The sequence below is a fragment of the Lynx rufus genome, unplaced genomic scaffold (assembly GCF_022079265.1).
Source record: "Lynx rufus isolate CCGP_SWC_20201006 ecotype Redwood Valley unplaced genomic scaffold, mLynRuf1.p SCAF_1, whole genome shotgun sequence".
Taxonomy (NCBI): Eukaryota; Metazoa; Chordata; class Mammalia; order Carnivora; family Felidae; genus Lynx; species Lynx rufus.
In genome coordinates, this window is record NW_025814823.1 from 82,276,471 (window position 1) to 82,291,028 (window position 14,558).

Here is a 14,558-nt window from a genome sequence, read left to right on the forward strand (position 1 = left end):
CCTCGGTGCTGGTGACCAGGATGGTCTGGAGCACGTAAGATGAGGGCCCTGGGAGGGCCCGCTGTGTCATGGACAGTAAAGCCGGTGTGCAAGCCTCTGGCGTCCTCCCCACAGCTCGGGCTGCAGGTGCTGAGGGGAGTTTCCTGCGTGCAGAATCCAGGAGCTGCCAGGAGCCCCGCGCCCGGGGCACAGGAGCTGGCTGGCCCCATTTCCTGGAGAGGAAAGAAGAGGATGGGCTGGCACACTCGGGCTTCTCTGGCTGTCAGGGGGAGACACAGGCCCCTGCCCAGTAGAGCTGCCATGGCACGGGCGCCCGGTGACATCGGGACAGCCCCTAAAGGCTAACATGGCCGATGAGCCCACAGGCTCCCACGTTACCCCCAGCACCGGGTGCCAGAGATGGGAGGGGCTCACCCGGGACCTGGTCTCCCCCACATGCTGAACGCACCCAGAGACAACACCACACACAAAGAGACCGGCGAGACAGGCCCAGGGCACCCCCTGTCCCCAAGGGCCAGGCTCTGCATGTCACAGCGGCCACCCTGTGGACGACCAGCCAGAGCAGAAGACTTTTGGGACATCACTGCCGCATTCGGTCCGTGAGGGGTGGTTAAGCACCCACCGTGTGCCACACACCCCTGCAGCAAAAAGCAGACAGACTGAGGCTTCTGTCCCAGTGAGCAAGGGTGTCGGAGGTCACTCACCACGTGCAGAATGTCAGGTGTGGTGGGCGCTGTGGGATATGGGGCAGTGTCTCCATCCCTGTCTCTGTCTCCTGCTGTCTCTCTGTCCCTGTCTCTGTCCCTGTCTCTGTGACACCCCCCCCCCGCCCCCGAGGGCCCTGGCACGTGGCCCGCGCCCACCATGTGGCTGGACTGCCATGGGCTGAGCCTCCTTGGGCTGGGGGGATGCTGCAGGTGTATCTCCCATGTCTCACGTGCAGTGCACTGGCCAGGAGCCCCCATACTCCTCACCCCCTCTCCCGGGTGGCCGGACCGGCTTGAGAGAGAGAGAGACTCACCGTAAGGCCCCCGATCTGGGGGCTCACTTCCCTGCCCCCGCCCACCCCCAGTGGGGTGTGCGAGGCAAAGCCCCTTCTGGGAAACCCCCAGCCCGCGGGCATCTCCAGGACTGAGAGGGCCAGCCCGCTGCTCCCTGGGCATGGGCTCCCCGACCTCTAGCCAGATGTCCTGGGCTGGCACGGGCTGCACCGGGCAGGCCAGACCCCCCAGAAGTGTGGGCAGGAGCCCTCAGCCCAGAGGGGCCACAGGACACTCTGCCTCATGGGGCCCCTGGATTTCAGCGGGGTGGTGCCAGCCTTTCACGCTGGCGAAGCCAGTGCACCAGGACCCCCTATGATGGTGGCACTTGGTGGCACCTCCTGATGCCACCTGGAGACAGAGGCCATGGGCAGAAGGTCTGCTGCTATGGCCGATAGCGCTGGGTCCAAACCCCATGTGCGCCCCGGACAGCCCTGGGCTGACACCTGCTGTAGACCTAAGAGTCTGTCCTGGAGAAAAGATGGGACTGGACACTCAGCTCTTAGCGTGACTGGAAGGACAGAATGACCACAGACACAACGTGGCTGGAAGGACACAATGACCACAAACACAACGTGGCTGGAAAGACACAATGACCGCAGACACAACGTGGCTGGAAGGACAGAATGACTGCAGACACAATGTGGCTGGAAGGACACAATGACCACAAACACAACGTGGCTGGAAAGACACAATGACCGCAGACACAACGTGGCTGGAAGGACAGAATGACTGCAGACACAATGTGGCTGGAAGGACACAATGACCACAAACACAACGTGGCTGGAAAGACACAATGACCGCAGACACAACGTGGCTGGAAGGACAGAATGACTGCAGACGCAACATCTGCAAACTATAAAATGACACTTTTGTTCTAAGAACTCCCTGTGCTCATGGCTGGCCCCTCAGACCGAGTGCCCAATGATGCCAGGGCCACCCCAGCCGCCCCAGGGCTGCACCTGCAGGGTGGCCCTGCCCCCACGAGGTCACTGGCCCCCGGCCCCTCAGCGGCCCAGGCTCCAATCAGGAGGCGGTGATAAGAGAAGGTCGACCAGCCGCCCGGGGCCAGGGTGCGCGAACCTTGCCCTGGAGGCCTGTCACGGCGGGACAGACACGCCGTTCTTGGCTACACCATGGCGGGCCCACGGTGCCTTGTCCTGCTCAGCGCCTCGCTGACCTGCCTCCTGCTCCTGGGGGACAGTGGTAAGTGCCCTCACCCTACAGACTACAGAGGTGACCCCCAGGGAAGAGGGGGGACAGTGGGAACCAGGGTGCTGCCCTCACACCTCCACAGGGTGGAGAGTGGGTGCCCATCTCCTGACGTGACATGGCTGGGCCTGGTGGCCTCCTTCCCTGTGGATGGGGAGCCAGATGGCAGGCCGGGTCACACACAGAAGCCGTGAACAGGGAAAGAGGGAGAGACCGAGAGAGATGGAGAGAAGTGCCCCTCCACGGCCAGAGCGAGCCCAGTGGTGCGGGCGGGGGGGGGGGCGGTCACAGGCAGGGAGGAGCTTCCAGGGCCGAAAGAGAATGAGGTTCAAGCCGGCGCCTCCACCCTTAGGCCGGCTTGGCCAGGGGAAGGGGCTGCCTGATTCAAGGCTGGACAGAGGGGGGCTTCTGCACCTTCCAGAAAGGCCGGAGGAAGCCAGAGGAGCAGGGCCTGGGGGTGGGCAGGGGCCCGGCAGCTGTTTGCGTCCTGGATGGAGGGGGGTGGACAGGGCCCACGGGGCAGGCAGAGGGCACCTGGTGTGTGGGGGACGGGGAGGCTGTGAGAAGAGAGAAACCTAGTATATAGCAACACCTAGTGTGTACCAACCTGAACACTGAGACAACTGAGACACACGTGTCGTAATTCTCACCTGCCGACAGTGGGCAAGTGAACTGTATCTGAATCAAGACGACCTGGCTCCCAGGTCCCGAGTCTAGTCCATGTGGGGAGCTGAGGGCTCACCATCGAGGGCAGGGGCGGAGCTCAGAATGCAGGTCGCAACCGGGAAGAGCAACTCGGAGGGCAAGGCAAGAAGGAAGGCAGAGAGCGGGTGTGGGGCTGAGGAGGAGTCGGGGGTCCTGGTCCACGGTGGAGAGAGAGAAGGTGGTGAGAGACCGAGAGCGCAGCCGGAGACGTGGGCGCGGGTGGAGGAGGGTCCGGGGGGTCCCGGTGCACGGAGAGAGGGCAGGGCGGGCGCAGCCAGAGGAGGGGTTCCGAGATGCTCGGACCCAAGACCATTCAGCGGGCGGGTGGGGATTCATCTGAGAGCTACAAATCAATGCAGTGGGATTCTTAAGTGAAGCAGAACAGAAATCAAGTACAAAACTTTGTAATAAGAACTGTTTCTTCAAAGCCATGTTTTCGTGTGTGGTCCTGGGCCTTGATGAAAAGCCTATTTTGGTCGTAGAGCATGATCATAACAGCGCCACAGCTCACCCCTTTGGAGAGCTGAGAGCGGGAAGGGTGGGGGCCGGGCGGGGCACAGGAGGGTGGCCCCAGGACCTCTGGGAAGCGAGAGTCCAGGGAGGGCTTGGGGGGCCAGCGCGGAGCTGCCAGTGAGGCCCCGGGAGGCGGCAAGGGGAAGGAGCGAGCGGACTTGCACACGGAGAGGAGCCCGGGGCCTGGAACAGGCGGGGTCCCATCCTGGGCTGGCTCGGGGCGCGAGCAAGGGGCCTTTTGCAGCGTGGGGGTGAGCGGACGCCACAGGATGGGGAAGGGCGGGCGGGCGGCTGAGGCCCTCTCCGCTTGGTGTCCCTGCCTGTCTGCTAGTGTTCCTTCCCCCGGAGCACGCCAGCAGCGTCCTGGGGAGGGTCCGCAGGGCCAACTCGTTTTGGGAAGAGATGAAGAAAGGGAACCTGGAGAGAGAGTGTATGGAGGAGACGTGCTCGTTTGAGGAGGCCCGCGAGGTCTTCGAGGACACCGCCAAGACGGTAAGGGCTGGCGCGCAGGCGCCCTGTGATGGGTGCACCCCTCGGTGGAGGCTGACCTCGCCCCTGCCGGGAGCCCAGGGCATACCTGGGCACCCCGGGTGTGCGGGGCTGAGACAGGGAATACTTCTGGTGGGGAGACTGAGGGTGGGGCGGGGCCCAGTCCATTAGGAGGGTCATGAGAACTTCCAGAGGCTTTATTAAATCAACTCTAAAACATACGGTGTTCACTTTAAAAATTATTCACGACCTCACTGCACCTCCCCGGGCTGGGCGGCACATGGGGACACGGAGCCCACAGTCTTCACCCAAATCCACGGCCACTGCTGTACTTGACATCAGGCACCCAAGAGCTACACCCGGAGTCAGTGCGTCGCCAGCAAACATCCCATGAGCCAACTCCACAACTGGAAATATGGAAAAGCAAAGAAATGAGAGTAGCTGGAACCATTTCGAGAAAGAGGAATCACGCCGCCCGATTCAAGGACTCACTGCAAAGCTTCACTAACCACAGGGGCATTCGCGTGTGCTGCTGGTAAGGGGACAGGTGCTTAGATCCACGGGACACACCAGAAGGTCCATAAACAGGCCCACAGAAATATGGCCAATTGATACAAAGGTTCATAAGTGAGTCAGTGAAGGAAGAAGTGTCTTTTTCCACTGATGGTTTGGGGACATCGGCACATCTCCACACACACAAGGTCTGCTTTGACCTCAGTCTCACAACTGTACAAAAGTCAACTCAAAATGGATCGAGGATCTAAAGGTAAAACATAGAACTTTAAGGAGAGAATTGTCATGTCATGAAGTTGGGCAAAAATTCTTAGACACAACATTGAAACCGTAACCCGTGAAGGAGAAAGTGAGTAAATTGGACTTACTCCAGGGGCGCCTGGGGGGCTCAGCTGGTTAAGTGTCTGACTCTTGGTTTCAGCTCAGGTTCGAGCACAATGTTGGACTCTGTGTTGGCGGTGTGGAGCCTGCTTAGGATTCTCTCTCTCTCTCTCTCTCTCTCTCTCTCTCCCCCTCCCTCCCCTGCTCATGTTCTCTGTACCTCAAAATAAATACATAAACTTAAAAAGATTGGACCTATTCCAAATTGAAAACTTGCTCTGTGAAAGATACGGAAGACTAAAAATACAAGCTATTAACTAAAAAAATATTTACAAATCACGCATCTGACAAAGGGCCTGTACTCGGATGCGTAAAGAACTCTCACAACTCAGTAGAAGAAAATAAATAAGTGATAACTGTAACAGGCGGAAGCGAGAACAGACACTTCCCGAGAGACAGCACGTGAAGTGCAAATGTGCACAGGAGCCACCCGACATCCTCAGCTGGCACAGAAGTGCAGACTCCAGCCATGAGGAGACGCCACTGTATACGTGCAGAACTGGAACCAGGGACACGGCCAGCGCGGTGCAGGTGCGGGTAGCCCGGGCCCCACCCCTCAGTGCTTACCCTGGAGAAATTACCACTCCTTTCACACGAAAACCTGGATTGCCCCAAACTCTCGCCCTTGTCCCCGCTTGGTGCAGGGACCCACAAGCCACGGCATGGTGGAATTCTACTCCACAACATAAACAAATGACTGATGCACGTGGTGACTTCAACGAGGGTCAGAGGCATCATCTGGATGAAGCTAGTCTCACGAGGGCGTCGGTGCATCTGTATGACCCTCTCGGAGGTCACGGCTGTGGTGGCGCCAGGGGTGCGGCCATCGGGGGCTGTGAATGTGGGGGGCAGTGGAGGTGCATATCCAAATCTGTGTGTCGGATTTCACAGAACTGCACACCGAAGTAGTTTTGCTGTGTGATCATGTCTTCAGTGAAATGTAAAGAGACAGCATAGCCGTGTTCTGGGGCTTCTGTAACTAAGCACAAGCTGGGGGCCTGGCAACGACGGGACTCACTCTCCCACAGTCCTGGCGGCCGCAAGTCCCAGTCAAAGAAGGTGTCAACACAGATGTACAAAACTTCTAGAATACAGAGCCCAGGAGAGGGCCGCTGCTGGGATGCATGGTCTTCCAGAAGCAGAGAGCTCCAGGGAAGGAGCAGGAAACAGGGTCATAAGTGTTTCTTGCTACATCAAGAAGTACAAGCCATCATGATGAAGAGCATTCCAGAAAATTCCAAACCTTGTCTTACACTTTCAGTATGTGCCAGGTGGCAGTAGGGAGATTTTTACTCTCTAGTCTGAGAGTTAGTTGCTAATGAAGGGATGTACAGTGTGTGCTGGGGGTGGAAACAGCCCCTGCTCGGAGGTTCTGCCCAGTCATGCTGACCTTGGAACACGGTACAGTGCAGCTTCCCTGGGCACCCGGAAGCACGCCCGCCGACACGAAAGTGGAAAGCTTCCTTTATCAGAGGTCTCAGGGGGATGTGCTCCGTGCCCTCTCCTGGCTTCTGGGCATTGCCAGCCTTGCAGGCCCATCACTCAGGTCTCTGCTCTGCTTCCACGCGTGGCTCTTGAGCACTTTCCGTCTCTCCTGATGGCACTGCCACTGGTTCCAGGTCCACCCTAAGCCCGTGTGGTCTCTTCGTGATGCATACCTTGGTTACATCTGCAAAGACCCTATTTCCAGTTAAAGCCACGTTCTGAGGTTGCACCTGAATTGGCAGTGGGGGCGGGGGGCAGGGGGTACCCTGTTCAAACTACTGAACACAGCAAACAATTTCTAAGACTGAACATTTTCTAGTGTAATATAGGGTCTTGGTGTCCTATTTTAACTAATTACCAACTAACCATTTTTTCAGTTTAACATGGTTAGCCACCAAGCATCTGATCCCTTATTGAATCTTTGATATTTAACTCAAAACCATTCATTGATCAGCTTGGGGGTAGCAAAGAGAGCAAAGCATTCTTGGTCCAATCCATTTCTCGGTGGTTAGATGAAAAATAAATGCTCGATATTCAACAGAGATGGTGCATCTGAAACAATCGAAGCCCCATCTGTACAGACGCAGATCTGAACATTTCCCTGTCAGACTCCATAGTGTTAGAACAATTCGGACCAGGAAAGGCCCCGTTTGGAACAGCATCTACTGAGGTTGAGTGACGAGGTTATGGTTGTCCTCGGTGTGAAATGTCTGTTTTCCCTAATGTATTTTAAAATCTTTTTTCCCTTTTAGACTGAATTCTGGAATAAATACAAAGGTGAGATGGTTTCTATTTTAATACTGACTGGGGCTCATTCGGACACTGAAATGGGGGAGAGGGTATTTCAATTTTGACAATTCTTCCTGAATTTCCCTTCTGCTCCTGCTTATAGCTTCCTCACCTAAGACTCTCCCTCTCCGTGTGTTTCCCCAGTAGTTACTGTGGGATTATTTGGGGGGGTAAATGTCATGGTTCCGGTTTTGTTACTTGAACGTGGATTTCATCAGCTCGCCTTACTGGAGCATCAACCTGTCTCATCATTTTTTAAATCCAAGGTATTAGGTAGAAACAAAAGATCAGGTCTTCTAATAAGACAGAACGTCCACAGCTTGTGAAATGGTATCAATCATGACTCGTGTTTCATTCTGCTAACATTCTTTAAATTTCCCCAAATGGCAGTTGGGCCTGCCTCTAGATCAGATTGTCCAAACGCACCGAGGAGTGTGAGGCCCCTGTCAGTGCTGGCCAGCAGCCTCCACACTCCTGCTCTACGTCCAGACCATTTGGGAAGAGGTGCCCGGACACCTGTCTTGTCGCTGTCCAGCCTAGAAACAGGTGCCGGGCGGCCGCCCATCCTCCCTCCTTCCAGCTGGTCCCACCTGGCCACCAGCCCAGAGCTCCTCACTGTTGAAAACAGGCAGTCAAACATCTCAGCAGAAAGAGAAAAGCTTATCAATAACCCAGTTAGGTAAGAGCATCACGTACACAGAGCGCAAAGGCTAGGGGTAAAATGAAGTACAGCCGGGAGAAATGTTTACAGGGAGACAGGAAGAGCCTCAAGCTTGTTCAAGCGACCTGAACCATGTGTGCCAAGATCAACACAGCAAAGCCATTTCCTTGATGACGGCAGCTGCCTGCAAGCTTCAGGTCCCCAAACCCTGTCTTTGCAGATGGAGACCAGTGTGAAAACAACCCTTGCCAGAACCAGGGCAAATGCATGGACAGCCTTGGGGGATACACGTGCACCTGCTTGGAAGGATACGAAGGCAAAAACTGTGAATTGTGTGAGTTCCTTTTCTTGGTGTACCTTCGGGTCAGGGCCGCCGAAGGGTCAGGAACGAGGGAAGAAGCTGAAACCCCTAAGGAAAACATCTCAGGTTCCTTCCGAGGTAGAGTCTGTGTTCCCTTGTGCTGCGCCATTGTAGGAACAGCAAAAACAAAGTGAAAGTGTGTCCTACAATCCACTGGGTTTTAGATACAATGAGAGACACACAGCCTTCTGTGTTCCTCTGAGGGGGCTGCAGCACACTCACGGAGCGTGTGGCCAGGAACACGGAGACCTGGGGTGGTGCTACCCATCTTCTTAAATTCCTTGTGGCCCTGGCAGCGGCTCTGAATCAGCCACTTAGGTTTGTCAGTGCAGATGTCAATTCCGAATGTCCGCAATGGTCCAATTATACAAATCTGATACATTTAGTGAATTCTACAGGGAAAAGTCACTAAGAGTTTTCCTAACATGGTGAGTATGGCCATTAATTTTTTAAAATAAAAATTAGATTCAGATTAGGCCAGTTTTCATTAAGAAGAAAGATACACATTTCTTTCAGATTACTTAATTCGTAACCTTTAGGAAGTGCTCGGAGCTGGGATCACTGTGGGACTGTCCCCGACAGGGATCTCGGTCCCGCGTCATCCCTCCCGCAGCCCAGAGCGTCCTCTCCTGCTCCCCGTCTGGCTGAGCCAGAGCCGCTGGGTGTTTTCTAAAGTTTCACTAACGGTGATCCTCTCACTGTAATTATTTATTCACCAGAACCCCAGGGGCAGAACGTAACATAAATTGTCTTGGTGACGCCGCTGCTGTCAGTGTGCGGTCACATGTTGAGCATGTGCTGGTGACGGTGGGCAATTCTGGCAGAGTCGGAGCCCCTGAGCCGCGGGGGATGCGCTCAATCTGGCCTGGAAGGCCCAGGAAACCAGCCACAGGCTCACTGTGTCAGGAGCTGCACATGACCTGGGAGGCAGTGTGGCCTCCACCCCTTTACAAGTGAGGAAACGGAGGCCCATAGGGTTTAAAGCACTTGCCCAAATCACACGGCTGGCGACAGAAAGCACCCGGCCCGTCTCTGCTGCTACCTCGCCGGTGCCCGGACCCCAGTCTCCCAGACCAGTTCCAGACCCTTTATTCCGCAGGCGACCCTCCAGCCTCAGTGGACCGGCCCGTGGCCACGCTGCTGTGCTCCGCCTGGCCCGTGGCCCCAGAGCCCTTCCTCGTGCTGGCCGGCGCACACTGGTCGTGGGGCTATGGGGGGAGGCGCGTGCCCCTCTTAGGGCTGAACATGGGGCCCGTGGGGGGGGGGGCGGGTCTGGGCGCCCAGGGCCCGGCAGACAGCACGCTGGCCCCACGTGGTGAGGGAGCTGCAGGGCAGGGACGAGCCTGCACACAGAGCCCCTGGCCCCCAGCCTGCTCCAGGGGCCTGTCCCACTCGTGCGGTTCCGTGCGGTGACCGCCCCTCTGCTGCAGCGGGGAAGGGGGGCAGGCTGACAGTGGGTGGATCTGCCCTGGTGCTGCTGTCCCTCCTCCCGGCTGCCTGCGGCCTCGGTGTCCCCGGCCAGCCCTGAGGGCCCACACGCGTCCCCGCAGCCATGCGGAAAGCCTGCAGCCTGGACAACGGCGACTGTGACCAGTTCTGCAGTGAGGAGCAGGGCTCCGTGGTGTGCGCCTGCGCCAGCGGCTACGTCCTCGCCGACGACGGCAAATCCTGTGTCTCCACGGGTAGGAGGCACGTGGGCCGGAGCGGGACCGCAGGCCCTGTGAGCCGCCTGAGAAACGGGCCAGCGACACTGCCTGACTCCCCGGGGGAGGTGCAGACATCAAGTGACTTGGGGGTGGGGGGTGCTCTGCCCAACGCCGGGCTCGTGGCAGACCCTGAGGAGCCACGAAATGGTCGTGATCACGGCACGTCCTGTTGCCCCGGGAGTTGGAGCATGTCCGGGGCAGCGAGGCCTGTGTCTGGGCCGTGGACTTGTGGGGGGGGGGTGCAGGAGCCAAAGGGGGAGCCGAGGACCCCGAGAACAATTAGACCGCACGGGCCCCAAGTGACGGCCCTCAGGCTTCCTTTTCCGTGATGTTCTGTGACAAAAGCCGGGCCCTGAGTCTGGCCTAGAGGCTCACAGAGGGCGGGGCCCAGCAAGGGGACGGGGTCCTCACTGCTCCGGTCCAACCACACTTCTCTGCGGCAGGGCCTGACTGGGCTGGAGCATTGAGAGGCCACTGTGCTCTCTCTCTTAGCTTCCTCTGCTTCTCACGGTGGCCCCAAGCGCTCCTCAAAGCTGGCCCCTGCCCAACCAACAGCTGTGGCATCACCTGGGGCGGGACCGCTGTTACCAGCATGTTCCTCCCTATTCCCTCCTCCTGTGGGCCGAGCGGACAGTTCCGTTGGGGGGGGGGTGGGGCGAGGGGGGTCCTGCTCACTGAGGCCGGCCCGTGTTCTTTCAGGGCCTTTCCCCTGCGGGAAACGCACTCCGACGCGCAGGAAGAGGTCAGCAGAGACCGTCCATGGCGGTGAGGGTCCCTCTGAAGCCTCTGAAGCAGACGTGCAGGACCAGCACCCTGAAGACCTGCCTCCCACCGACAGCCCTCTGTACCTGCAGCCCTTCAACAAGACGGAGGCCAGCCCCGTGGAGGACTCAAGCAACCTGATCCGGATCGTGGGTGGGCAGAACTGCCCAGACGGCGAGTGTCCCTGGCAGGTGACTGCGGAGCGGGCCTGGTGGTGCCGGTGGGCGGTGGGGACTCCCTGCTGGCTCTGGGGCAGAGCGTGCCCGAGGTGAGAAGTGGGCCCTGTCCCTCCCCACCCGACATCCAATCCCATGTGTGTGTCCATTAAGGACAGACAGAAAGGAGAGGAGCCCTGGAACCCAGCGCGGGCTGCAGGCTCAGGCCGGCAGCCGGAGTGGCTGCCTGATGGGGGCCAGCCCTCTGCCCCTCCGACCGGCAGGCAGACACTCTGTCCCTCGGTCTCATCTCTGATTTGGTCAGTGCTAACGAGGCGGGTAGCAATCTGGGGAGAAGTACATCCACCTGTTTGCAATCCACGCTCTTTGGTTGTTGGTTTGGACGGAGGTTTCCAGATGAACAAGTAACACGGGACTCATGCTTAGAATTGAGTTTCAAACAATGAACAACTTTTAGTGTAATGTGTCCCAAAGACAACAGGGGACATGCTGGTGCTAGAAGCCATTGGATGCTTATCTGATTCGGCTTGACTGGGTGGTGCCTGCTGTCTCTGGCGAATCCGGGCGTGAAATGCTTGGTACCCAAAGCCAACAACAGACCCTCCAGAGCCACCACCACCCTTTACGCATTTCTTCACCTGCCCCACCTCCCAGCCCTACGTTATCAGGGGCCCAGAGGGGAGCATGCGCTCGTGTGGTCACCACGGGGTTGGTGTGTGCTGAGCGAGCGCCACCGACGTGGCTCCGGCGGGAGCTCAGTGGCCCCGGGCCGGCGTGGAGCTCGGGGGGCTTTGGAAGGCCCCCCACAGACAGGATGGGGGGGGTGCGGTGGGGACCTGGGCGGTGGGATCCTCTCCAGGGGACGCGAGAGCCCTGCTCTCCCAGTCCAGCGGCTCGCCATCACGTGTAGGAGAAGAGTCAGGGTCCAGGCCTGGAGAAGGCTGACGCCCCTTGGCCCTGCTACTTCATGCCAGTCACCAAGGTCTTCAGGAACGCTTTCAGACTTGGAACCTTGTTGTTCCCCAACCGGCATGAGCCAGCCACGTGCCGGAACTCTCTAGATAAAAAGGAAAAAGTGCGCCATTTCCAGATTTGCAGCCCGGTTCTCTGGGGAAGAAGGGACACGAGGGCTGCAGGGCCACCTGGGCCTGCCAGCGCTCACTCCCTGGGGCGATGCCCTCACTCTCAAATCCTGTCGGGGAGAAAGCCGCCCACAGGGGGAGCCCCGTGGATTCCAAGGGATTTGCCCTTGAGTGGTGGCATCTGTGGGCCGTCGGGGGAGGGCCGTCCCAGATACCAGAAGCTTCTCCCCAAACACTGGCGCCCGCCTGGTCTGTGCGCTAATCCGTAGCCATGTAGCCGGCAAAGGTTATCAACAACGAAGATCGTTTTTCTACGGGTGACACTGTAGAGTGCTGTGACAGCTCTGGAAGGGACAGGATGGCTCCCTGAAGAAGGAGTCTGGGGTCCAGGAGCAGAAAGTTGAAGCGAGGCAGAAGCCCCTCAGGCGCCACTAGCGGGGACCCTGCAGACGTCTGTTGGGTGGACCATTTGGCTGCTCTGTGGGAAGGAGCCGCCCAAAGCTGCGGTTTCCGCAGAGCAGCGGGGGGAGGACCTGGGGAGGGGCTGCGGCCCGGCCGTGAGCCCCACGGTGAGGTCTCCGAGCGCGCGCTGGCACCACGCCCCGCGGGACACGTAAGAAAAGGAGGGGCCGTGCTGCCGGCAGGTGTGCAGGCCAGGCCAGCGCTGCCCTGGGCCTTGCGTTCCCGATGGGGAGGGGAGCCTAGAGGTCAGTCCCAACCTCGGGGGGGGGCTCCTGCGTGCTCCCCACAGGCCCTGCTCATCAACGAAGAGAATGAGGGGTTTTGCGGCGGCACCATCCTGAGCGAGTACCACGTCCTCACTGCAGCGCACTGTCTGCACCAGGCCAAGAGATTCAAGGTGAGGGTAGGTAAGTGCGCCACACTCGGAGACACTAGTTAACACGCCGAACCCCGTGGGGGTGCGGGTGGGGGGGGGTCACAGGCGAGGGAGGGTGGAGAAGGGGAAAGCGGGGGGGCAGGGGTGGGGCCGGTCCTCCCCCTCGTTGTCTATGTCCAGGCCCAGCGCGGCGAGCCTCCCCTCAGGGCCCCTTCCTCTGGGAAGGTTTCCGGAGCCCTCCGAGCACAGAGCATCTGCTGCTCGTGTTTGCGTCTGCGGGGCTGTTTTGTGACGTCCGTCCTCCTCCAGACTCTAGACCGGTTCAGCAAAGATCCACCGCAAGCCACACATGCAGGCCATCCATGTGCCTTTTAATTTTCTAGTTCCATTTCCTATTAGGCATCTTCAAAGTTTATAGATGAAATTAATTTTAGCAATATGTCTTAGTCCAGTATATCCAAAATATTATTATCGTTTCAACGCGTAATCAGTTCTGAACTAGAACGAGATATTCTGAGTCTGTGTTCTCATGACAAATCTGATGCTGACACTCAGCACGTCCCAGTTCCGACCAGACGCCGTCCCGGTGCCAGGCAGCCATCTGGACAGCGTGGCCAGCCGGTCAGGCACAGAGCCTTCCGCCCCCAGGTGCCCCTGCCACACGGCACAGGCTCAGGAAGTATCCACCCGAAGTACTGGCCACACTTAAAAGTGCGGCTAGCGGTCGCCCCTGGGGAGTGAAACTGAAAGTCATCTTTATTTGCCTCGTTACGATTTTATCTTTCAGAGTCTCTAGTGACCATGTTCCATTTTTTTAATAAAAAAAAATAACCGCTACTCTCAAAAGCACCGTGCACGTAAGTGCATGGCCAACCCCGAGCTGAACGCCACCATGTCCTCGCCATCTCCCAGGTGAACGGGACACGGGCAAAGAGGAGGGCAACGAGGTGGCGCACGAGGTGGACGTGATCATCAAGCACAACAAGTTTGTCCGGGAGACCTATGACTTCGACATCGCTGTCATCAGGCTGAGGACGCCCATCACCTTCCGCAGGAATGTGGCCCCTGCCTGTCTGCCCCAGAAGGACTGGGCCGAGTCCACACTCATGGCGCAGAAGACGGGCATTGTGAGCGGGTTCGGGAAGACTCACGAGAAGGGCCGGCCATCTGCCATCCTCAAGATGCTGGAGGTGCCCTACGTGGACAGGAACACGTGCAAGCTGTCCAGCAGCTTCACCATCACCCAGAACATGTTCTGCGCCGGCTACGACACGAACCCCGAGGATGCCTGTCAGGGGGACAGCGGGGGCCCCCACGTCACCCGGTTCAAGGACACCTACTTCGTCACCGGCATCGTCAGCTGGGGAGAAGGATGTGCGCGGAAAGGGAAGTATGGCGTCTACACCAAGGTCACCAACTTCCTCAAGTGGATTGACAAGTCCATGAGGGCCAGGGCCGGGGCCCAAGGCTGAGCGGGGAGACTTGCGCCCCACCCCCAGCTGCTGGTGTCTCGTTTGTGCGGCCCAAGGCCGAGCGGGGGGCCCTGCGCCCCACCCCCATTAAAGTCATGCCAGCTGCTGGTGTCTCATTTGTGTTTGCACGGGCGGTCTCAGCGGCAGCGCCCGGACCAGGTCTCCTGTCTGCAGTGGCGCCACCTGTGTGGATTCCTTACCCTGGTGTTTTCCTCGCTCCGTGGAAGACACGTTCCTCTGGACACCAGAGCCAGCCTTTCCCTCTCCAGGTTGGGAAGTGCCGTCAAGAGACACTAGACGGTGGGACAGGAGTCCAGACACCCCAGGACAGGCCCCCCCCCCACCATTGACAGCAGGCTCTTCCGGTTGCGGT

The 14,558-nt window shown here is 58.4% G+C and overlaps 1 protein-coding gene across 1 annotated transcript; it reads left to right on the forward strand.

Moving 5' to 3' along the window:
• Positions 1–2,176: 2,176 nt before the first annotated feature.
• F10 (coagulation factor X) lies at positions 2,177–14,558 on the forward strand. The gene is made up of 8 exons (XM_047086687.1): positions 2,177–2,246; positions 3,802–3,962; positions 7,091–7,115; positions 8,009–8,122; positions 9,700–9,831; positions 10,555–10,808; positions 12,627–12,744; positions 13,626–14,558. Exons 1-8 carry the CDS (start codon positions 2,177–2,179, stop codon positions 14,183–14,185), a joined length of 1,434 nt encoding a protein of 477 aa, XP_046942643.1. The 3' UTR covers positions 14,186–14,558.

Coding starts and splice junctions, on each gene's coding strand:
- F10 (XM_047086687.1), top strand. CDS start 2,177: ATGGCGGGCCCACGGTGCCTTGTCCTGCTCAGCGCCTCGCTGACCTGC. Junction 2,247..3,801: donor CCTGCTCCTGGGGGACAGTG/GTAAGTGCCCTC, acceptor CCTGTCTGCTAG/TGTTCCTTCCCCCGGAGCAC. Junction 3,963..7,090: donor TCGAGGACACCGCCAAGACG/GTAAGGGCTGGC, acceptor TTTCCCTTTTAG/ACTGAATTCTGGAATAAATA.